We start from the raw sequence: 24,210 nt of genomic DNA, 5'->3' as shown, positions 1-24,210 counted from the left end.
CTATACATGGCCCACCTCCCTTCAGCCTAAAGCTCTGCCGTCATTGTCTGTGATTATCCCATGCTGTGATATGGTTGGCCTCCTGTGGGATGGTGTCTGATGTAACTGTTACTGGATAGCCTTTGGACCAGATTGCCCACGTACTAGTAGAATAAAACACTGCACTGTGTACTACTGTATTCATAAGTGCTGGTGACTCTCTTAGTGATGCTTGAGGACATTTGGGGGGGGGGTTTCCTCTTTATGCCAAGGTGACTCCCTACAACTGTGCAGAGTGCTCTTGGAGGAATCTCTGAAGGCCATTTAATGTTGCGCAGAAGGACATGTCTTTTTTCTTTAATGGTGAAGAGAAGAAGGGATACAGGGGCAGGGGAGGAAACTGTGGCTAATCCATACCCCCTGAGACAAGTATCTGTGTGACCATAAACACTGTGATAAATGCACATTTGTAAGCAAAATAAAGCCTTTTATTTTGGAGTTTTCGGGGAAAATATTTTGCTTTTATACATTATGAAACATGATAGGAGGAATAGTCCCAATTTCTTCGGGAAATATGTGTTCTAAAGGAAATACCTTAGGGAGGCAAATATTTATGGCTTCCCTAGACCACTTGACCAATTCAGTCATTAAAATGCAAGAGATTCTTTATTATAGCACCTGATTTGGATAAACAATGGTAAAACATTACTGCTCCAATATTTCAGAGTGTTCTACAGATATCTAGGCTTGTCTGAACTTGTAAAAGGGGTAATTTATATGTCACAAACTCAGAAGACAATCCTCATTAATATCAGCTCCTGCTTGTCATGTTGGAAAGCAGGCAGATTGTACACAGCATTCAAATGCACAAGTGGGAGTAAACTAGAGAATCCCAGTTGGTGGTATTATGACTAAAAGGCTAAGATGAAAAGGTGATCTAAATTAGGATCAGACTGGCAGCAAGATTACAACCTGACTCTGACCTCGCTTGTGATCTTTCTCTCAGTAGAATTACTCTAATTTTGAGTGATGAATGAAGGCAACGAAGCCAGAAGGTAGTAATTAGGTGTCGACAATTAAAAAAACAACAATGGTATGTAATATAAAGACCCAGTTGTCTAATGGTCTAATGTGAAACAGTATCTGCAATGTGCTTGATGTGTGGCCTTATTCACCATAGTGTAGTTCCTTAGGCCACTTTCACATAGTTACATTAATTTAACCGTTCTGAATCTGTTCCCAATGAGGGCAGATGTAGACAGCCAGTTTTTCATGTGATATTTGTAAAATGTTTTACGTGTTAGAAATGGGTGAACGATACCAGTTATGATTTGGAAAGGCCCCGTTTTTCTAACCTTTTACTCAGAAGTCTCTCAACACTTGGAAAGGCTGAGCCTATTTGTGAACATTCCACCACCTCCCCCCTTCCCTCCTTCCATTTTCTCCCTACCCTTTGTGAAGGAAAACCAGCAGTAGGGATCTAGGAATTTGGTTTGACTCATAATTAGTGTGCCTATTCTCAACTATGGGCATTTGTTTCCCTCAGCTCCCAAAATTCACAACCATTCCTTATTTGTGGCATAATGTTGTGCTGACTACTGGCAATCTGGTTGGTGTGAAGGAAATTGCTAGCAAACACTTAAAAAAGAAAGAAAGAGACCCAGCAAGAAAAAACACATAGGGTGATTTTAAATGGAGAAACAGCAGATAGGGTTTCTATTTCTTCTGTTACTCTGCTCTACATTCTTCCCTCCCAAGGTAGCTTCTCCTTTAAAAACAAAGCACAGCAACAGGACTCAGTTACACACATTTATGAAGAATGTGCAATTGTCCCTTGTATAAGAGCTCAGTTACAAACCAGTCAAGCAAAGAGGTGCTTCATATTGAACTGTTTCCAACATGGAAAACAGTTCTGTGTAGGAAGAAGCATGAAATCTTCTTTGGATTTGCTGTGTCTGACCATAACTGCAGCTGAGAAACAATGGGAGGCAAGAACTAAGCATATGTAGCAAAACAGACATGTGTTTTGCCTATGTGCGACTTTAATATTTTTTCCTGTACAGAAGTAGATGTTATAATAAAAGTTCTTCTGTGTATAAATTTACCTACAGTAGCTAAAGTAGCTAAAGTACTCCTGGGATAGACTTTAAAATGTTAGCTTTTCTTGTTTCTAATGTCATAGACGGTGAGAATATCACAGTTAAGGTTAGTTACTTCTGTCTCTCTGAACCAAATATAGCCTAATTGGGGGTCTGTGTGCCATGTGCTGACATTAGCACATTCTACAGGGTCATGGCTTGCAAGTGAATTCAACATTAGCAGGATGATGGATGCTCTGAGTTACCTGTATTTGCTGCAGACTCCAATTAGATTGCAGAGGGCCACAAAAAAGAAGAGAGACTCAAATCAGGAATATGAGGACAGTAAAATGACTTTATATGAAGGCTTTATGTTGAAGATACCAAAATTTTGAGGTTCCATGCTTCTTTTCTTTTCATTCTGGTGCCTTCTACATTATTTTTCTTCTTCTCTTGTTCCAGTGTGAATCAGCATGTTTCCCCCCCAAAGGTGTAGATAAGATTATTTTTAATAGTAATTCAGGCATTTGGGGAACTCGGAAAGGACCTTGGTTCCCAGGGGAAGTACTTGAGGTCTCTGGAAAACAAATTAAATTTTGAGATTGACAGCAGCATTTCTATTTCAAATAGGTTTCTTTTATATATTTATTATGTTTTGATTCACTTGAATACTTAAGGCAGCTCTTGTTCTCCATAGATAATAAGGTGCAGATTGGTATACTGGTTGGTGCTCATCATGGGCAGGAGGAATTGCAAGCCTAAGTGGATTGTGCATCATGGTCCCAATCTTGATCACTCTTCCATGTCTGGCTGCTATTTAAAAAATCAGTAGGCATGTCATGTTGAATGCAACCACACATCTAGTTATGTCCTGGCTCCTGTCCAGTCCACAATCACAGAGGCTCTTCCTTGACAGTAAGGAAGAAATCTGTCTTCAGGCAGAAAAGAGATACAGGATCAGCAACAGGTAATTAGTCCCAGCAGCTCTTGGGCTAAATGACAAGAAATCTGAGGCTAGAAACTGGTCCAAGGTTAAGAAGCCCCCAAAAAGTCCCAAGGCAAGGAGTTCAAAACTGCAGAGAAATGACAGAGTTATCCCAACAGGTTGGCACACTCTTCCCTTCTGAGGTCAGTGAATTACTTCTGCCGTCTGCGTGCTCTGATTTAACCAGCTATTGATCCATCCAGAACAGAAACAAAGTGTCTGGAGAAGAATGCTTTGTTGACTTTCTGATACAGTACTGGAGGAGGAGGAGGAGGAGGAAGTAGGAGGAGGTGAACAGGACCAAAACTCATGGGCTTTAACCAGTGCTCATTTGTGAAGGCAGACTTGAATGATCACAGACCCCTTTCTGTGTTTTTCTCCAAAAGTTCTCTCAGGCTGCCATCTTAAGAGTTTGATTCAGTGATTCTGCTGCTGCTGTTGTAAGCCCTTTCCTGTTCCTGGGGCCTTCACAAATGTTTGACTTTGCTGCTTTCCAGAGCTATCCTTAAGTGCCTCACAATGTCTTTTCTAGGGAAGCGGTTCTAATAATATAATGGTGGAATTTCTTTTGTCCATTTGGGAGAAGAAAAGTCCTGCCAGACATGCTACCTGTTCTTGTATAGTTTTTGATAGTGTGATATACATTCTTGGTAATAAGTCTGGATGCCTGCCTAAAGAGTATGTACTGATATTAGCTTCATCAAGCAAGAATGATGTTTAACTGCTTTCACTCTTGATTAACTGTTAGACCTGGGTGTGGGGGAACTGCAGTAGAATGACACACACACCCTCCAAGCTGTATTGTAATGAAATTAATTAAATGAACTGTGCTTTCTTTTGTAACAATTGATTGTAGACCCTTGTCTGTCTTGACTCCTTCTGTTTGACATGAAAGGTACAGTTGAGATAGTCAAAAAGATGAAAACTGACACCAACCACTAATATGATGGAGATAGCCTGTTGTAAAAATGCACTGAAGAGCTTCTTTAAATCTTGAGGGAAATACGTGTTGACATAATGATTGCTACTGCACAGTTGTGTAGAGTGGAAGAAATGTGGTTGAATCCCATGTTTGTACAGGAATGACAAGTGCAGCTGTACTTACCCTACTGGATCTAACTTGTCTATCTCGGAGTAAAAGTCACCTGCTATAGCAGCATTGGGATGGGGGTGTGTGATTTATCTGCCTTGTTAGTTACTGCTGTTGGTGTTGGCAAAATGTTAAAAACTAAATTGTTCAGTCATTCACTCATGTCATATGGGGTTGCTGTCTTCTCATTGGACTCTCCTTGTTCTCAGTATGAAAGATAATACGAGGTTCCTGTTGATCTGGTATGGTATGGTATTGTATTACAAAATGCCTGCAATGGGTAAGGATGGGTGAGTCTGTCAACTTGGCTGTTTCATTTTGGTCATTTCATTGCAGCAGTTTGCATTTAAAAAAAATGTCCTCCCAAATATTGTCAGCATCTTAATGTGAATTTTTCTTAATAAATATTTTTTGTGTGTAGTTTTGCCTACTGTACACATTTTTGCAAGCAGTTTTTATCTAATGTGCATTTTTGCATGCTATTTTCACAAATATAGCCATTGCTATGTATTGTTTCCCATAATCTATGAACTTTTGCCCACGTTTCTTTTGATTGGAGAACTGCATTGGAAAATTCAGAAAAGGGTGATTTTCAAAGGTTACATCTTAGATCATATATTATTTTAGGCAGTGCAAATTTGGTAGGTTCAGGTTATAATGTGACCCAAATGGATTCCTCTCCTCCCATCCCAAGCAGTGGGGGTTTGTGAGGGTTCATCTGGGAGCAGCTTCTAATATTATATATATTTTCTGCCACTGTTTCTGGGATGCCAAGCCATGCCACACAAGACTTACCCTTATGCCTATTCACAAATCAAGCCCTATGCAGAGAATTCCAAAGGCATAGCAGCATTACCATAACTCAGGCATCTGTAGACGCCAAGGCTAAGTTGTGATTTTCATGTCAGGAGTGATTTTGAAGAGCACTCTAGTGAATGAATGCTCCATCATCAGAAGTAGGATCACCTCAAATGAATCATGACAAGATGATATTCAAACTCATCCTAAGACAAGTGGGAGGGAAGTGAACACACAAAAGGTACCTGACAAACCACCTTAGTTATTTTCAACCTTATTATAGGCAAAAAAGAAAAGAAAAGAGAACTGTGATCAGAATATGTTCCTTTATGAAGTGTAAATTTGCTTTGTTCAGAAAGTATTGCAAATATGGCTCACATATAATCTTTTGCTTCTTTCATCAAATAAAGTCTTGGGGGATCTCCTATCACACTTCACTTTTTTCTTGTCCATGAAACCCAAGCTGCCATTGCCATCTCTATTTCTACAGCTGTGCCCTGGAGTGTGCATAGCACCATTAGAAACTATTGCATGCTGCCTAAATGTGAAAACCATTTCAGTTGGTTATTGATCATGTATACAATTCAGTTCCATATTGGTCTTACTAGGAGTTGCTACAAAAAGTATTAACATCGAGTTCTTCTTAAGCAAGATACCTAATAGTTCTGGAACCACGCATGGAATCACAGTGGTACCTCGGGTTACTAACACCTCGGGTTACTAACACTTTGGGTTACAGACTCCGCTAACCTGGGAGTAGTACCTCGGGTTAAGAACTTTGCCCCAGGATGAGAACAGAAATCATGCAATGGCGGTGCAGCGGGAGGCCCCATTAGCTAAAGTGGTACCTCAGGTTAAGAACAGTTTCAGGTTAAGAATGGACCTCCGGAACGAATTAAGTTTGTAACCAGAGGTACCATGGTATTACTTTTCCCACTGTCTTCTAGGATCGCATTTCATGACTTCAGTGTTCTGTCCATGTGGCATATTCATGCAGATGGTCAAAGCCTGCCCACAAGTTTTTTAATAGTTATTTGCTAATTGACTGGGCTTTCAGACATTATATATTACATTGTGTAAACAATGCATGGCCAAGTTAACATCGAAACAACATTTAAAATGGCCTAAGTTATTAGTGCTGATTATCTTGGAAGGATACCAAAAAGGCAAGAGAGAGAAAGGAAGATGGATGTACTGTTTTGTAGTGCATGTGGCTGAGTTGTCATCCATTCTTATTAACAAATCCTGACAGCTTCAAATGCCAGAGGGGGAAAGTGCTGAGCTTTTCTGCAGGGGGGGGGGAGCTCTGATGGAGGAGGTGACCAGTGTTTTCCGTTTAGGAAGAGTGGGGGAGGACCTCCCAAACTGCATAAGACTGCTGAAAAGCTAATTGTTTTGAGAGTAACACCAGCCAGCCCTAAAGTCCCTTAAATGGGACACACACTTAGAAATTGCTGCTGCTTCTCTGCTCTGTTTATAAAGCTATTCCTCCTCTGTACTCTGTGTGAATTGAATGTGGGGCACGGCTATTAAAATCCAGTTCTAGCCTGCAGAAAGGAGTAGGAAGAAATCGGATTCATCTGTGTGTTATGCCAGCCCACTGTTATAAATTTGGATTTGGTATCCAAATTTATAACAGCGTACTGCTGGGGAAAGTTCTCGGACTGTACCTTTCAATCCCCTCTCTGAGAACATGCGACTCGCAAGTGCATTTAATGAGGATTTGCCATCCCTGGGAAGGCTCTAAATTTGGACTGCTTTCATCTTCTGTCCTTACTCTAACTCCCTTTATAACCTGGAGCAGTGATCTCTCCACAGTGGGTTCCTAGCTATGCGTAAGCCAAAGGAGGAGAAGGCATTCTATATATTTCCATTAATTTAGGGAGTGTAGTATCATATCCATTTTTAGCAATGTGAGCTTTTATTAGCGGTTAAGGCATTAGAAATTACGAATCCTTATCAGAGGTTTGAGTTCTGACTGGCAGACTTTTCCTGAGTAACAGAAGGCAATCCAAGTTTCTTTTGCCATTTGTGAACACAAATTATGTGAGCACCCCCACCCGACTTCTAGGGATGCTAGGCTGACCGCTTAAGCATCTCCCCCAAGAAAAAGAGAACTGTATCACTCAGACATAGGCTGAAAGGGGTCATAGCTTTTCATAAATTTACACACATTAATTTATATGTACAGTTTCACATTTATAAATGATTACTATCATTTAAATAGAAAGGGAGTACATTTCACTCTAGTGTGCAAGACTGTGCCGAGGTGCCCTGTGTGCCTGCTCAGTGTGAATACAGCCTCTTTATTTGTTATTAGATTTATATTCCAGCCTTCCTCCTGAAGGAGCCAAGGATTGCCTGATTATTAATGAATAATCAGATTATTTTGTTACCATGTAATGACCTGAGATGCATTTGTCTTATGATATACCCAGTACTACTTTGTTCTATATGGTTTGGTTTGTCAAACCATACTGTTTCCTAATTGTGATATCATGACCATAACAGTCTTGTTTTCCTCATTCATTTAATGCAATATTGGGATATTTCCCATGTACATGGACTTTAATAAAACCTTATGTACTTGGATTGCTTTTTGGGAAGGGGTTTGCATGGTTTGTTTTTCTGGATATTAAGCAGAGTATTTTGGGAAACAGGAAAATCTAACTCTTGTGTAAAATGGTTGAAACCTTTGGCCATTACTAATTTTTCATTATGCAGTGTTGGCAAACTGAGCATTTAAAACTGATTTGGGATCCTGTTAACAACAACAACGACAACAACCCATCTGGCTGGGTTTCCCCAGCTACTCTGGGCAGCTCACAGCATATAACTATAACATCAAACATTCAAAACTTCCCAATAAGGGGCTCCCTTCAGATGTCTTCTAAAGGTCGGATAGTTGTTTATTTTTTTGACATCAGTAGGGAGGGTGTTCTACAGGGAGGGTGCTACTACTGAGAAGGCCATCTTCCGTGTTTCCTGTAACCTCACTTCTCGCAGTGAGGGAATAAGCAGAAGACTCTCAGAGGAGGACCTCAGTGTCTGGGCTGAACGATGGGGGAGGAGACGCTCCTTCAAGTATACTGGGCCAAGGCCATTTAGGGCTTTAAATGTCAGCACCAACACTTTGAATTGTGCCTGGGAACACACTGGGAGCCAATGAACATCCTTTAGGACCAGCGTTATATCGTCCCGGCAGCCACTCCCAGACACCAGTTTAGCTGCCGTATTCTGGATTAGTTGTAGTTTCCAGGTCACCTTCAAAAGTAGCCCCACACAGAGCACATTGCAGTAGTCCAAGTGTGAGATAACCAGAGCATGCACCACTCTGGCGAGACAGTCTGCGGACAGGTAGGGTCTCAGCCGGCGTACCAGGTGGAGCTGGTAGACAGCTGCCCTGGACACAGAATTGACCTGCACCTCCATGGACAGCTGTGAGTCCAAAATGACTCCCAGGCTGCGCACCTGATCCTTCAGGGGCACAGTTACCCCATTCAGGACCAGGGAGTCCCCTACACCTGCCCGCCCCCCAATTTTGAATTGTATTTGAATAATAATACATATAGGCTTATTAAAAACAAATTATTTATTGCTTACAATATGGCCATGAAATAGTGATTAAGGTTGCATAAGTTGTTCAGATGCAGAGTATTCTTTAGCAGATTGGTTAGTATGCAGACTCCCTTTATAAAACGATGGTGGTATATGCTAATCTGTGGGGAAATATGTTGCCCAATATGTCAAGCATAATGGGGTATGCTGTATATACTTGGTTGTTTTTTGTGTATATTCTTTAAGCCAACAAGACCAGCCTTATTCCAGAGCATCTTGTAACTGGAGATGACAGTGTCATCATTGTAAAGTAGCTTTGAGTTACAATGAAATACTGTGAAGGAGGCTACTGAAGTCATCCTGGTGAGAGCCTCATAGAGATGATCTCTTGAAACGGGAAGCACTAGTGCACTAGCTCATTTGTGAAGCTAAGCTCCCAACTCATAAGAAAACATGACAAGGTTCATCTAGTCCAGCATTCTCAGATGCCTCCATCTTTCAACAAGATATAGCAATTTGTATTACCTACTGAGAGGATATAGAGTGTAGTGAGGGGAATAGTGTTAGGTGACAAGGAGGAAACAATGACTTGTCCTTAGCTGTCAGCTCGTTCCTCTTTCAAATCAGGAGAGTAATTGTAGCTACTTCCTCACTGGATTTTAGGGTTGTTAATATAAATGTGCTGACAGATGTTAAGAACTCAATACTTTGGTAGGATAACTTTGGTAAAACAGAGTGAGGGTAAAATATGGGATTCTGCAAAAGGAACGAGTAGTATTTGACATGGATACATTGTGGAACCTTGGATTTGAATTTCTGGATTGGGCATAGACTAACTGGTTCTCTGCTTCACTCTGATTCTGTAAAGTGGTGAGAACTCACATTAAAAATAATTTTAATGAGTGAATGAGATATTGATAATGAAGTAGTTTGTATATTAAAAGTTCTGTATGAATAGTAGCTAACTGGGTGATCAGTTTTGCAAACAAGGGTGAGTTTTGTGTGGCCTTATCTTCACTAAAATTAAGATTGGGGTGGGGGAGAACTCACAGTTGCACTTTGAATTTGTAATGATTTCTGCTTTTATAAACTAATCTTATATTATAATATAATATGTAATAATATAACATGAATCCGCCACTGCTATAGATAGGCACTGGGATTTGCAGGTGACTCCAAGCCTCTGCTTGCACCATGGTTGAGTGGTGCCTCCAAAGCCATATCTCGTTCCTGTGTGGGCTGCCACTGGCATCGCAGTACATCCGTCTTAATATTCTGTTCCACTAGCCACTCCTGAACAAATGCACTTTTCAGCTCCTTGATGTTCTATTGATTGTTGTTCTTGTTTGATTGGTTGTTGTTGCTGTTTTTCCTTTACAGTGTGCGGGTGCGACTTAGCTCAAGGTGGCTTTTTCATTAAGAATGGAGATTACCTTTGTACTGTGGATTACCAGCGGATGTACGGGACCCGATGCAATGGCTGTGGGGAGTTTGTGGAAGGAGAAGTTGTAACTGCTCTTGGGAAGACCTATCATCCTAACTGCTTTGCCTGCACTGTATGCAAGTAAGTCATCTGATGTTAGATAAACCACTTCAGGACTGCAGACAGTACCAATGCAAAGTAAGAGATGCATATTAAAAATTACATACATGATAAAACATTATATAAATGGTAAATAGTGGGGGGAGGGGTAACCTTCTCCCTAATACTATTTTCCTACTGAAAATACTCTCTTTTTCCTCACCCCTATTTGCCCCTGAAGCTGAGTGACACAGAACCAAATTATTATTATTATTATTATTATTATTATTATTATTATTAAACAACAACAATAACAGCAACAATATCATCTTTCTACTCCTTGGTTGGAAGACAATTATAATTCATGAAAGCTATTTTCCAGTTACTAAACTGTGAAGGTTAAGTGTGAATGTAATTCTGAGTACATTGGAGCTTGGAAACTAAGCGAGACTCTTTCCTGGTTAGTACTTGATTGGAAGGCTGCCTGGGAATACTTGGTGCTGTAAGCTTTTCCTTCTTATGTTAAAGGTTGTAGTTCAGTGCTGTTCCCAGGGGACCTACACTACTCTGTGACTGTTGAGAAGATTAGAAATTGCTCAAACTATGGGGGCTGGTTGAGCACATCAGTTGCTGAGCATGAGCCGTCTGATTAGCACTTAGAATAATAGAATCATAGAGTTGGAAGGGACCTTAAGGATCATCTAGTCCAACTCCCTGCAATGCAGGAATATGCAGTTGTCCCTTATGGGGATTGAATCTGCAACCTTGGCATTTATCAGCATCATGCTCTAACCAACTAAGCTATCTTAACTTATTTAAAAGAAGCTGGATGTCCAGAATGCAAAAGACTGCTAAGTGGTTGATTTTTGCATGAGCATAGAAAGTCCATTGGCCCTATTTCCCAAATGAAAACCTTCATGTATGCTAGACTTTTAAAAGAACAACCTCTTCATACTGTTCCTGTGATATCTTTTTTTGAAGCGAAACTATCAGTCAGTCTCATCTAACATCTGCTTCTCTTCCAGTGGAGGTGCATTTAGTCTTTTGGATTTTCTCCAAGTGCCTGGCTTTGCCAGTCTTGCATTTTGAACATTTTTGGCCCACATTCCTGCGAGATATTGATTTGCACCAAAGGCGGTGGCTGAAGAGAGATGAGAAAGAGACTGAAAGAATGAAACTCCACAGATAACCTTGAATTAAAATCCTTCTGTTCTTTCGTTCTCCAGACGTCCTTTCCCACCAGGAGACCGGGTTACCTTTAATGGAAGAGACTGTCTCTGTCAAATGTGTGCTCAGCCTATGTCATCCAGCCCAAAAGAACTCTCCAGTTCCAGCAGTAAGTACTCTGTAATCTTTTCCTAAACTACAAAATTGAACTCTTGGATAGCCTCCTCTCTATTTTGTACCATTTGTTCAGTCTAACCTGAGCAGTGCTGATTTGTTTCTGGGGCTGCTCAGTTCTGCATTCTGGAAATCTGAGCACTACATTTTTAACCATGCATGGAGAAGGTATTTTGTGAATTAGTCTCTTGAGCTGATCCCATGACATGTCTTTTCTCTCAAAATGCATTCTAGTCCCTAGTGCTTTTGATAGTACATGCTCCAGAGAATATACAACCTAGTTTTGCCCTGTTGGTGTAAGTGCTGCGATTCCCATTAAAAGAAAATAGTGAAAGTGAATTTGCAATGTTTCAAGTAATTGCTACGTATAAAAAGAATTTTAGAAAGCTGAAAATGACCTGAAGTCTAGAGAGTGGTAACATAACATTTGATCTCACAGTTCCCTTATTGTGATGGAAAATTTGTATCTAATATAATATTTAAAAGCTGATTTGCTGTACACCATGTGTTTCCCCTTCCCTTTCCCGAAAGCCATGACCTCTGGTGACGCTCAGCTTTTGGAGTACATCAACTAGACACTCTCTACAAGTGTTTTATAATAATTACTTGTATCTCCTGATATTTTGGTCATGTCAATACTTGGACTGATTGGAAAAAGAGTAAAACATTACAGGAAAGGATTAGCTCTTTTCTGTTTTCTAAGTACAAACATTTCAGCCATCCTGAATTGCCACTTGAGGTTTTTAAAATCTCTCAGTACTGCTGGCAGTTACTGGTAGTGATGGCTGATCACTCGTTTCTCACCTCTTGGTAGCTACTGTGGGGCATTTTCAAGGTCTGAATGAAATTCCAGATTTTTACAGTTGCGAAATTGGCAAATAATAACCCTATTGTAGTGTTATATGCAGTGTATATATGAGTTGTGGCTAGTTGGTTTGCTAGTTTAGGAATGCCAAAAGATCCTCAAAATCAGATTCTAAATTTTTAAATAAGAACTTCACAATTTCAGCAGTTGCACCTTTTTTTATGTCAGCTTAGGAATTCAATTGTAAATAACTGTTGACAGTAGTTTATAAAGAAGAAACAATTTTGTGATGATTATGTTAAGAGATATAGTAGCAAAGTAAACCAGCAATCCCATCATCCAAAGACATATGTGAGTACATTTGTTGAGAGAGAGAGAGAGAGAGAGAGAGAGAGAGAGAGAGAGAGATTATACTATACAGGTAAAAACTCCGGTGGTCATCTGTTGTCATTGTTGAAGGGAAGTATAAGATGATGTTAATGCCAAGTTTTGCTAAGAACACCAGATGCTAATTCTGCTAGAAAATGAAGTTGAGTAGAGTTTAAAAAGCAAACTTCAGAAAAATGGTAGCTGGCAAACGTTTGTCTTCTACGTCTCTTCTCTCATGTGATGGTTCCTACTCTCCTGCTCTGACAGGTGAATTTTAATTAGTGCAAAATATTCCAGATCTTCTGCTTCATTCCAAAGCCGCAAGCCTCATCAATCTTCCCTCTCCTTTTGAAGTCATGTTTTGTAATGTAGCCCTGTTCAGAAGTAAATCTCTTTTATAGGATGTGTCTCTGTTACTTGGTTACTTGCTGTTAAGTAGATTAGCAAGAAAGCTTATTTGAGATAGGTAGAGAAAGAAGGATGCTAAAAATTTTCAATTGCCTTAGTTGTAGATTTTAGATAAAAGAGGATTATTGCATCTTCCAGTGAAATTTCTGTTGCATGTTTATGGTGATAATATTGGGTGTTTGCCTTTCCTTTTTAAAAGCATAGGTAGTTGCATATTTTAACTGTGATGAAAGAGAAAGTGTGTTTATTTTCATACAAGGGCTATGTGTGTTAAATCTCTCAATAAACACAACATTCGGAACTCGGTGATATAATCAGATTGAAGGTAAAATAAATGCACCCCCATTAGTTTCTAATTCATTAATTTCGAATTCAGAGGAATGGATGAAAAAAAGGAGCAAGTGAGCTATTGAATGGAAATCCTTTCCTTCCATCGGTTTCTGACAAGAAGGATTCAATACTGAAACTGGCAAGAGACAATGCACTGAATCTTGGGAGTACTCTGAAAGTGACAACTTTTGAAAACTGTCCAGTGTGGAACATAGAAACATTGGCTCAAAAGCCTTCAAAAGGTCTCTGAGGCGCTGCAAATTGATACACCTAAGGAACATTCTGCAGGGAGGGGAGATCTTGGAGTGCCCTAGGAGTGACAAAACAGGAGCAGCTTTCAGGTGCTCACAACTATGCAATTAATGATTGCATAGAGAGCAAGCACACTGGAGGAAACATCTTTATGTACATAGGGTCGTCTCTTGAGTGGGAACCTTGAATAATCACATGTGCAGGACTTAGGCTGGAGATGACACAATGGCAGGGGAGAGCCCCCGCCACCTGTCTGGATGGGGCACCAATGCTACAATTCCCTCATTGGGGCCTTAGTGGAACCTCTGCTGTCCTGCAACACCACAGCACCGGAATGGTGAGCGGACTTGTCGTTGGTTGCTTCTAAAATGAAGATCCTTTGTTCAGTTTGCCTCAAAGTCTGATGTTCATGGAGAGCAGTCCGGAACCTGACATTTTAATGCCATTTAGACAGAAAATGCCAAGGTTATAGGTAACGGATTACAGTAACTGCAGTTACTTCATTGTGAGGCCAGAGCCAAGGGAATTGTAATGGTTTGGAACTATGATCTCTACTCATCAGATATAATAACATGTTATTTACATAATAGGTTATAGAAAAAAATAAACATTTCCATCCAGGAGCTCACTCTTTTTCAGATCACTTTAGCTCTTGGTGTTCTCTCCCTCTCCCCCCCCCCTTTCTCTCTGTCACACACACACACACACACACACACACACACACACACACACACACACAGGTATGACCAAGTCAAAGGAAAATGTGAGTTCAGAATTTGCTATATTGAAAGATAACTGAAATGGTTAAAAATCCATAGAGGCATATACTGAATGAAAATGAGGAAGAGGAAAAGAATTTGGGAAAGAGTACTGCTCAGGAATTTAGGGGTAAACAGGTTCAATTCACTGCTCCATCCCCTCAATCTTATGAGATCTATTATAAGCATGAAGACTATTCTAATTTTATGAAGTTAAGCTTGTTGAGAATGTATAAATGCTATACAATGGGTTCTGAAATAAAATCAAGCTGTTTGTCACGTAGTAAATGGAAAATACTTGTCTGCAGAGACTTTTTGACACTTCTTCTTTGGAATTCCTCTAACACATACATGCTTCTGTAGAAATGGCATGTTTTTTCACGATTTCTTTGTTCCTGTTGACTGTGAAAAGACCCTGATAATGAGGATGCTGCATTGTTTCTGTCCATGAGCATGAGAACCCTGCCTTTATGTCTTTGTTTATGGAGAGAGAAGAGATCCAGCCACCACTGAACATTCTGAGTCCAAAGCTTAGTCATCTTGGTTACTGTCCCAGTTTGCACACTAATTGAAATGGAAACCGGTCTTTGTAGTGAAGGCAAAAACCAAACAAACAAAACAGAGCTCTATTGTCTGTTCCAAGGATCAGCTCCAAAATATTACTTTAACCTGGTAACAATTTATGACTGGAATGATGCCTCTTCTTTGCCTGAAATGAAGAGTGAAAATCTTTAATACTCTGGCTGTCCTCCCAAGTCCCTGATCTTTTATCAGGCCTCTTTCTGTTTTATAACTCCTATTCCGACAACACTTCCAGACCACAACAATAGCATCTCCCTGTGTCCATATTCCCTTTGTGAACAGAGATCCCCAGACATGGAACATCAAAATTATGCTACTATGGTGCCCTCTGGATGTTGTTGGACTCCAACTCCCATCAACCCCAACCAGCATGGCCAAGGATCAAGGATGATAGTGGTTGTAGTCCAATATCATCTGGTGTGCAGCATTTTGACTACCCCTGAACTAGAGTCTTTATTGTTCAGTCATATTGTCATGGTTTTCCACTGTTTAGAATGAAAGATTTCCTAAATCTACTAAAGATTTGAAATAGAATAGAATTTGAAAAGGAGCTGCTTTGGAAGCAAATTGGATCTTCTTGTACACTGAGAGGGATCAAAATATGGATCTAAGAGGTTTCTACGTGCTACAAGTGGGAAGATTAGTAGAGAGAAAGCTATCTCTTCTCCACCCCCCCCCCATTAGCACACTTGCTTAAACTGCATATTAAAATTACTTACAGAGTGCATTTGGTGTTATTTCCTAACACCTTGAATTTACTTTAAAGATCTAGGGTTTGATTGCTCAGTACAACATTTATAAAATTGCACAATTGGCTCAGGGGTAAGTCAACAGCTCAGAATCAGGCAATAGGCCCAGTTTTATCACTCGAAATGTACTCACAATTTTCCATCTGCTTGAAGACTGAGATTTGTTGATGGCATCCTTTGAAATCACTTCTTTATATTTGTAGTTTGAAACAATTGCATCAATTACTATTAGATCTCCTGGGAACGAACGCAACCCTAATTGTGGTTCTACAGGTTTAATTTTGCCAGTCATGACATATCCAGGCTCCACCTCATTCTCTTTTTTTGCCTGCCAGCCATATATAAATTATTTCTCTGCTCTCACACACACCCTTAAAAAATTGTGTGTGAGAGACAGAAGAACCTATAGCTCCCTTAGATTTATAATACTTAAGACTGCCCTACCTTGTCCTTGTAATGATCTTGTGTTCTCTCCACATTAAGTGTTTATGTGCCAAAAAGGTATACTATTAAATATCTGCCAGAGAGAAACAGGTTCACCTATCGTACATTAAGTGAACAAGGCATTCATAAGATGATAGGGAGCCACTGGTAAATTGCCCTGTTCAAGGCCTGGATAAGACAGACCTTGAAATCCTGCTGCGTGTTTTTTGTCCCTGAAAGGATTAATCAAGTCCCCAGTGAGATATATCTCATACTCTTGGAGACTAAACATCAGTGGATTATTGTTCTCTATATACACAACAATGACATTTTTCTCAGAGGAGAAGTAAAAAAGATATCTTAAATTTCAGTAAATGGCACTGTGTTAATGGCGACCTACATCCCTCCCTCCCACACACCATGCTGCTGTGCTGTATATTTATATGGGTAAAGGGATCCATGGGAACAACATTATAAGAGTGTAAGAACATAAGAAGAGCCTGCTGGATCAGGCTGACAACTCATTTAGTCCAGCATTCTGTTCTCAAGCAGAAGCCTGTGGGAAAACCACAAGCCGGACCGGAGCAACAATAGCACTCTCCACTCTGCTGTTTCCAGCAACTGGTATTCAGAAGCAGAGGAGGTAGAAGGTTGCCATATCACTGTGCTTTAGTGAGAATATAATGGAATATGGTTTTCAAGTTTGGAGTGTAGCCTGCTTTACATGATTTATTCAAAATGAATGAATTTTCAGATGAGTATACCACACTATAAGCTGCAGTTTGTATACACAAAAACTCATGAAGATCACCCATTGTATCTTGCTATGTTATGATTCCCCCTTCATGGATCACTGCCTTGCCGTGGCGAAGGGGCTTGAAGAACTCAGAGAAGCTATGAACTATGCCGAGCAGGGCACACAAGATGAACAGGTCATAGTGGAGAGTTTTGACCAAACGTGATCCACCTGGAGGAGGAACCGGCAAGCCACTCCAGTATCCTTGCCAAGAAAACTCCATGGACAAAGACAACAGGCATATAAAAGTTATGACGCTGGAAGATGAGCCCCTCAGGTCGGAAGGCGTCCAACATGCTACTGGGGAAGAGCGGAGGACAAGTACAAGTAGATCCAGAGCTGATGAAGCGGCTGGGCCAAAGCCGAAAGGACGCTCAGTTGCGGATATGCCTGGAAGCGAAAGGAAAGTCCAATGCTGTAAAGAAAAATATTGCATAGGAACCTGGAATGTAAGAACCATGAACCTGGGTAAGTTGGAGGTGGTCAAAAATGAGATGGCAAGAATAAATATTGACATCCTGGGCATCAGTGAACTAAAATGGACGGGAATGGGCGAATTCAGTTCGGATGACCATCACATCTACTACTGTGGGCAAGAAACCCGTAAAAGAAATGGAGTGGCCCTCATAGTCAACAAAAGAGTGGCGAAAGCTGTACTGGGATGCAATCTCAAAAATGATAGAATGATCTCGATACGAATCCAAGGCAGACCTTTTAACATCACAGTAATCCAAGTTTATGCACCAACTACTGGTGCTGAAGAATCTGAAATTGACCAATTCTATGAAGACTTACAACACCTTATAGAAGTGACACCAAAGAAGGATGTTCTTCTCATTATAGGGGACTGGAATGCTAAAGTAGGGAGGCAAGAGATAAAAGGAACAACTGGCAAGTTTGGCCTTGGAGATCAAAACGAAGCAGGGCAAAGGCTAATAGAGTTCTGTCAAGAGAACAAGCTGGTCATCACAAACACGCTTTTCCAACAACACAAGAGACGACTCTACACATGGACATCACCAGATGGGCAGCATCGAAATCAGATTGATTATATTCTCTGCAGCCAAAGATGGAGAAGCTCTATACAGTCAGCAAAAACAAGACCTGGAGCTGACTGTGGCTCAGATCATCAGCTTCTTATAGCAAAATTCAAGCTTAAACTGAAGAAAGTAGGAAAAACCACTGGGCCGGTAAGATACAATCTAAGTCAAATCCCTTATGAATACACAGTGGAAGTGACAAACAGGTTTAAGGATTTAGATTTGGTGGACAGAGTGCCTGAAGAACTATGGATGGAGGCTCGTAACATTGTACAGGAGGCAGCAACGAAAACCATCCCAATGAAAAGGAAATTCAAGAAAGCAAGGTGGCTGTCCAACGAGGCCTTACAAATAGCGGAGGAGAGAAGGCAAGCAAAATGCGAGGGAGATAGTGAAAGATACAGGAAATTGAATGCAGATTTCCAAAGAATAGCAAGGAGAGACAAGAAGGCCTTCTTAAACGAGCAATGCAAACAAATAGAGGAAAACAACAGAATGGGAAGAACCAGAGATCTGTTCAAGAAAATTGGAGATATGAAAGGAACATTTCGTACAAAGATTACCATAATAAAGGACAAAAGTGGTAAGGACCTAACAGAAGCAGAAGACATCAAGAAGAGGTGGCAAGAATACACAGAAGAATTATACCAGAAAGATATGGATGTCTCGTACACCCCAGGTAGTGTGGTTGCTGACCTTGAGCCAGACATCCTGGAGAGTGAAGTCAAATGGGCCTTAGAAAGCACTGCAAATAACAAGGCCAGTGGAAGTGATGGTATTCCAGCTGAACTATTTAAAATTTTAAAAGATGATGCTGTTAAGGTGCTACACTCAATATGCCAGCAAATTTGGAAAACTCAGCAGTGGCCAGAAGATTGGAGAAGATCAGTCTACATACCAATCCCAAAGAAGGGCAGTGCCAAAGAATGCTCCAACTACCGCACAATTGCACTCATCTCACACGCTAGCAAGGTTATGCTTAAAATTCTACAAGGAAGGCTCAAGCAGTATGTGGATCGAGAACTCCCAGAAGTGCAAGCTGGATTTAGAAGAGGCAGAGGAACCAGAGACCAAATTGCAAACATGCGCTGGATTATGGAGAAAGCTAGAGAGTTCCAGAAAGACATCTACTTCTGCTTCATTGACTATGCAAAAGCCTTTGACTGTGTCGACCACAGCAAACTATGGCAAGTTCTTAAAGAAATGGGAGTGCCTGATCACCTCATCTGTCTCCTGAGAAATCTCTATGTGGGACAAGAAGCTACAGTTAGAACTGGATATGGAACAACTGATTGGTTCAAAATTGGGAAAGGAGTACGACAAGGCTGTATTTTGTCTCCCTGCTTATTTAATTTATATGCAGAATACATCATGCGAAAGGCTGGGCTGGATGAATCCCAAGCTGGAATTAAGATTGCCGGAAGAAATATCAACAACCTCAGATATGCAGATGACACAACCTTGATGGCAGAAAGTGAGGAGGAATTAAAGAACCTTTTAATGAGGGTGAAAGAGGAGAGCGCAAAATATGGTCTGAAGCTCAACATCAAAAAAACGAAGATCATGGCCACTGGTCCCATCACCTCCTGGCAAATAGAAGGGGAAGAAATGGAGGCAGTGAGAGATTTTACTTACTTGGGCGCCATGATCACTGCAGATGGTGACAGCAGCCACGAAATTAAAAGACACCTGCTTCTTGGGAGAAGGGCAATGACAGGCCTAGACAGCATCTTGAGAAGTAGAGATGTCACCTTGCCAACAAAGATCCGTATAGTTAAAGCCATGGTCTTCCCAGTAGTGATGTATGGAAGTGAGAGCTGGACCATAAAGAAGGCTGATCGCCGAAGAATTGATGCTTTTGAATTATGGTGCTGGAGAAGACTCTTGAGAGTCCCATGGACGGCAAGAAGATCAAATGCATCCATTCTTAAGGAAATCAGACCTGGAAGGACAGATCGTGAAGCTGAGGCTCCAGTACTTTGGCCACCTCATGAGAAGAGAAGACTCCCTGGAGAAGACACTGATGCTGGGAAAGATGGAGGGCACAAGGAGAAGGGGGCGACAGAGGACGAGATGGTTGGATAGCGTTTTTGAGGTTACCAGCATGAGTTTGACCAAACTGCGGGAGGTAGTGGAGGACAGAGGTGCCTGGCGTGCTCTGGTCCATGGGGTCACGAAGAGTCGGACACGACTAAACGACTAAACAACAACAACAACAACATGTTATGATTCTTTGTATGTTATTGGTGATTTTCTGGGCTGCATAGTAATAACAGTGTACATGATTTATGGTGACTGTAGTAAGATCTCTCCCCACCCCCGATGTTTGTGTGTGTTGTTTGCTGTGTTATACCAGGTTTTGCTGTGTGCAGCCCAATCACAGGCACTCACTAGGGTTTAAATTTTGCCTCCATATGCTATATATCTGTTGATACTAAGGAAATATTGTGATACTGAAAATAAATAGATCTCTTGTTGCTGTGTCATAGTAGCCATTGCAGAATCCACAGTATTTCTCAGGGCAAATGTATGGTTTCCAGGTCTCTCAGGTTCCTGTGTTACAATTCTGCACAGAGAAACTTTAAATCTTTTTATTTCTACGTGGTGTGTGTAGGTTTGAATGTATGTGTATTAGTGTCAATGTAAGTTGAAAGAACAGAGTTTAAACAAAGTGTCACTGTGTTGTAAACTGTAAGAACATAGCTTAGAAAGCCTGCAGTGAAAGTGATTATATAGGGCATGACATTTGCGTATGGTGAACGTCAGTTATGATATGTCAAAATAGATTTATTTTATAAAAAGCATTTTATTGCAGGCATTGGCAAAATACAGACCAGTCAGATTAGATCCCCAAGCAATATTATCCCCTTTTTTTCTGACTCTGCCCTCAGCTGCTTTTTGAAATGATATGAGATATATATCTCTAGTCTCAAATATGCGTGTTCTAATCCTCCACCATCACATCCTAATATAGAAGCATGTAGAAACAAACAGTAAATATAAATCCAAGTTGGTTTCACAAAAAAGCCATCCCTGCAATGGATCACTTTTAGATATGTCTCCTGCAGCACTGTCTTCTGTCGAAAATTTCTTTTGCGACGTATTCATATTCCCATACTGCTGCAACAAGGCCAAAGGTAGCAGATATCCTCTCTGTCCCCTGCTTCTTAAAGTGTTGCATTCTGATGGGCCTTGGCAACAGTTCACTGGGAGTTCTGGGAGTTTTTTGAGGGCTGTTGATAGAGAAGACTTTTGTGCTTTCAGTCTAGCATATAGCCCCAAACTGCACATTTGTACAGTTAGTCAGGGGTGGCCGAAGACGTTTTGGCACCTGAGGCGAAAAGGCTCCTGTAGAATCCCCACCCCCACATGCCCAGTGACAAGGATTTGCAAAGGCTCAGAAAGGAGAATCCCTTGGAAAGCCTCACCACTGCTCCGGGCTGGGGTGGGAAAGCTTTGGAAAGCGCTTCTCCTTAAGGAGAAATGCCTTACGAAGCTCCCTTCCCATCCAACAGGGAGGCTTTGTGCAGGTTTCTTAAGAAGCAGCCAGTGCAAAGCCTTCCCACCCTTCTGGGCTGGGCTAGGGGAGCTTTGGGAACCACTTCTCCCTTGTCAAACCTCCCTTCCCGCTCAGTGGCAAAGCTCAGCAGTGGAACGCCTCCCCTCTTGCAGACTCAGTGGGAGGAGGAAGCGTTCCACAAGGTGTTGCAGTGCATCTTCTCTGTCCCAGAGGTGGGAAAGAGGAGAGGCAATTCACCATGCTGGAATGCTCCTTGCTCTCACAGACTGGGTGAGAGGGGGCAGTGTTCTTGCAAGGTGTGTGTGTGTGTACTGTGACTGGCGCTTCATCCTGCCTTATCAGTGAGCCAGCTCTTCAGTTAGTACAAGGGCATGTATACTGATTGCCTAGAACTCAACTAGATGGGACTACCCTTCACTGTTCAGTTAGTTGCTCTGTATATTCATTAAGTACAATGGCGCAACGACTGTCCAGGAGCATGATACCTGCAGTTGAATTCCTCCGATTGATGCTGGTTTGAATATGCTAACATAAAACTAGACCTTTAAGAGCTGCTGTGTGTTTGGCCGAAAAAACTGTCTGCTTTGAGTTATAAGCAGTCGTTGTATGAAGTACTGATAAGGGAGTAAAGCAAACTATTAATAACAATGCTTGCCAAAAGGTGTTTCAGAGAATCGTACAGTAATGAAGAAGAAAAATAAAGGGTGATGATGATAATAATAATAGCGGACAATCTCATCCTTATGCTCCTCCCCTAGCATGGTGATGCAGAAGCTGCAGTCCTCCTTGTAATGGTGGGCTGTAGCTCTAGTAGTCCCTTGCCAGCATAGCTAATGGTACAAACCGTAGTCCATCAACAATTGGAGGACCATAGTTATCCCAGCCTTGCCTTAAAATGGGCAGCCACAAAGCTGTGTTCTGGAATTGTCCAGCTGTCCACCAGGTGCTATGATAAGTCTCACCAGCTGTAGAACATGCACCCTAAAACATGCTCCATAATCCACTGGACCGTGCATGGTTTCTGTGGCACATGCTCAGGAGATTTTCAGGAGACAAGTTGATGTGCAAAATGTTCTCTGGAAATAGAAAACTTGAAAACCTCTGATGTAGCCAGTAATGCCCAGACTACCATTTATTTCTGTTTTTAAGCTTGATAATACTATTCAAGTAAGTAACTATACACAAGACACACACAAATGCTTTTTTGCAGCAGTGGGGGGGGGGCAATAATTCTGTTTATACAGCCATATAATTGGATTCCCCCCCCCCCACAAATGTAAACCATTTGAAAGACACAAATCAAGATATTTTTCACAATTCAAAAAATAAGCTTTTACTTTGGACGTCAAGTAAAACTTGCTTCTGATCATTACTCTGTTAGAAGATGAAGCTCATTTCCCTGAGGAAATTGGGTCCCTTTGTTGTATGCATGCCACTTTTGATGGCAAGGCTCTTCTGTAGCTGCTGGCAAGGATTTGTTTTGCTCTTAGCAAAAGTAAAATAAATTGGCTTTGAAGCATTTTCTTTGACAGATTTATTTCTTGATGCTACTTGGCTGACGGGCTCTGCATTATTGTGCATTTCATAATATGGGGTCTCATCTATAGCTCTCTTTATCAAAACAAGGTACAGATAAATGGAATTGTGGGATTCTTTTTTCCACATTTGTACATGATAGATCATTGGATGGGTCCATTATAGTGGCTAAGTTTGGCGGAGGAAGATGATTATATTTTAAGGAATGTATAAGCTGCTTAATCAATGTAGGGGTACATTAAACAATTAAAAATACCTATAAATATACAGTCAGCAAACCCTGAGGCACCCCAAGGGAACAGAGCACCTATGCAAGTGATGCAGATAGGAAGAAGCAATCTCTTCACCGTCCATAGTCTGAATCCATTTGCTTCTTGGAACAACACTTCATGTCTGGCCCCCAAGTCTATATTTTTTGGTATTTCTTGATGGCCAGTTCAAATTCCTGGCTGTTGGGCATCAAATAGGAAATCTTTTGGACATTCTAAAGTCACCCTGGAGCACTTTAATTTTTAACCAAAATATATGCAACTCAGGGCTTGTGCTTACTATGAGTCAATACCATTTGGGGACACCTGACCTGTACTGTCTGAATATAAAGACTGTCATCCAGGATCAGACTGATGGTCCTTCTAACTTGATATTCTGTCTACTGATCTGGCCAGTGAAACATCTCTGGAAAGCTCACAAGTAAGACACAATGGTAGTGTTCATTTCACTGGTTAGATCAGTGTTTCTTCTAGTTCAGTATCCTGTCCGGCAGCTAGATGCTACAAGGAAATTATAATTTAAGAGTTGCAGTATAACAAGCTAGTCCAACATTCACTGACATCACTTCATTGATTTGGAGAGTATTTTTGCATGCTTTGAACTGCACAGATCATTGATTTGGAGAGTATTTTTGCATGCTTTGAACTGCACAGATCAGGGTTTTTTTTTTATATACTAATTGAACTAGTCCTTTTCCACAGTGACTAGACTGGTTTCCCTTTCGTTGTTCATTGACTGCTGATTCACATCAGTTGGTGTGTGTTAATATAAGGATGTCAAAAGCAAATAGTGGAGCTGAGATACTGAGGCATCAAAATGGATCTTTGTTTATTCTTTCATTTCTTGTCCTAATGACAAAGCCAGTTGCAATATTTTTAAAAGTTTAATATTCACAATGGAACCGGATTTTTAGTGTTACGCACTAAAAAGTTGGTTATTTGAATGAATCACAATCATCTGTGAATTTTGAATACACTTATTTATTTATTGAATTGACTTTCTGTGTCGATTTTCAATGCAG

At 40.8% G+C, this 24,210-nt stretch overlaps 1 protein-coding gene across 33 annotated transcripts in view; it reads left to right on the top strand.

Moving 5' to 3' along the window:
- Positions 1-24,210, top strand: part of ABLIM1 (actin binding LIM protein 1) — a 216,647-nt gene that overhangs the window by 112,994 nt on the left and 79,443 nt on the right. For all 33 annotated transcript variants that reach the window (XM_028730189.2, XM_028730180.2, XM_028730178.2 and 30 more), the window contains 2 exons: positions 9,869-10,052; positions 11,237-11,346. In XM_028730189.2, coding sequence (XP_028586022.2) covers positions 9,946-10,052; positions 11,237-11,346 — 217 coding nt within the window. In that variant the 5' untranslated portion in view covers positions 9,869-9,945. The remainder of the gene's footprint in view (positions 1-9,868; positions 10,053-11,236; positions 11,347-24,210) is intronic.

This window comes from Podarcis muralis, chromosome 6, assembly GCF_964188315.1.
Source record: "Podarcis muralis chromosome 6, rPodMur119.hap1.1, whole genome shotgun sequence".
Taxonomy (NCBI): Eukaryota; Metazoa; Chordata; class Lepidosauria; order Squamata; family Lacertidae; genus Podarcis; species Podarcis muralis.
This window is presented reverse-complemented; position numbering and strand designations above follow the sequence as displayed.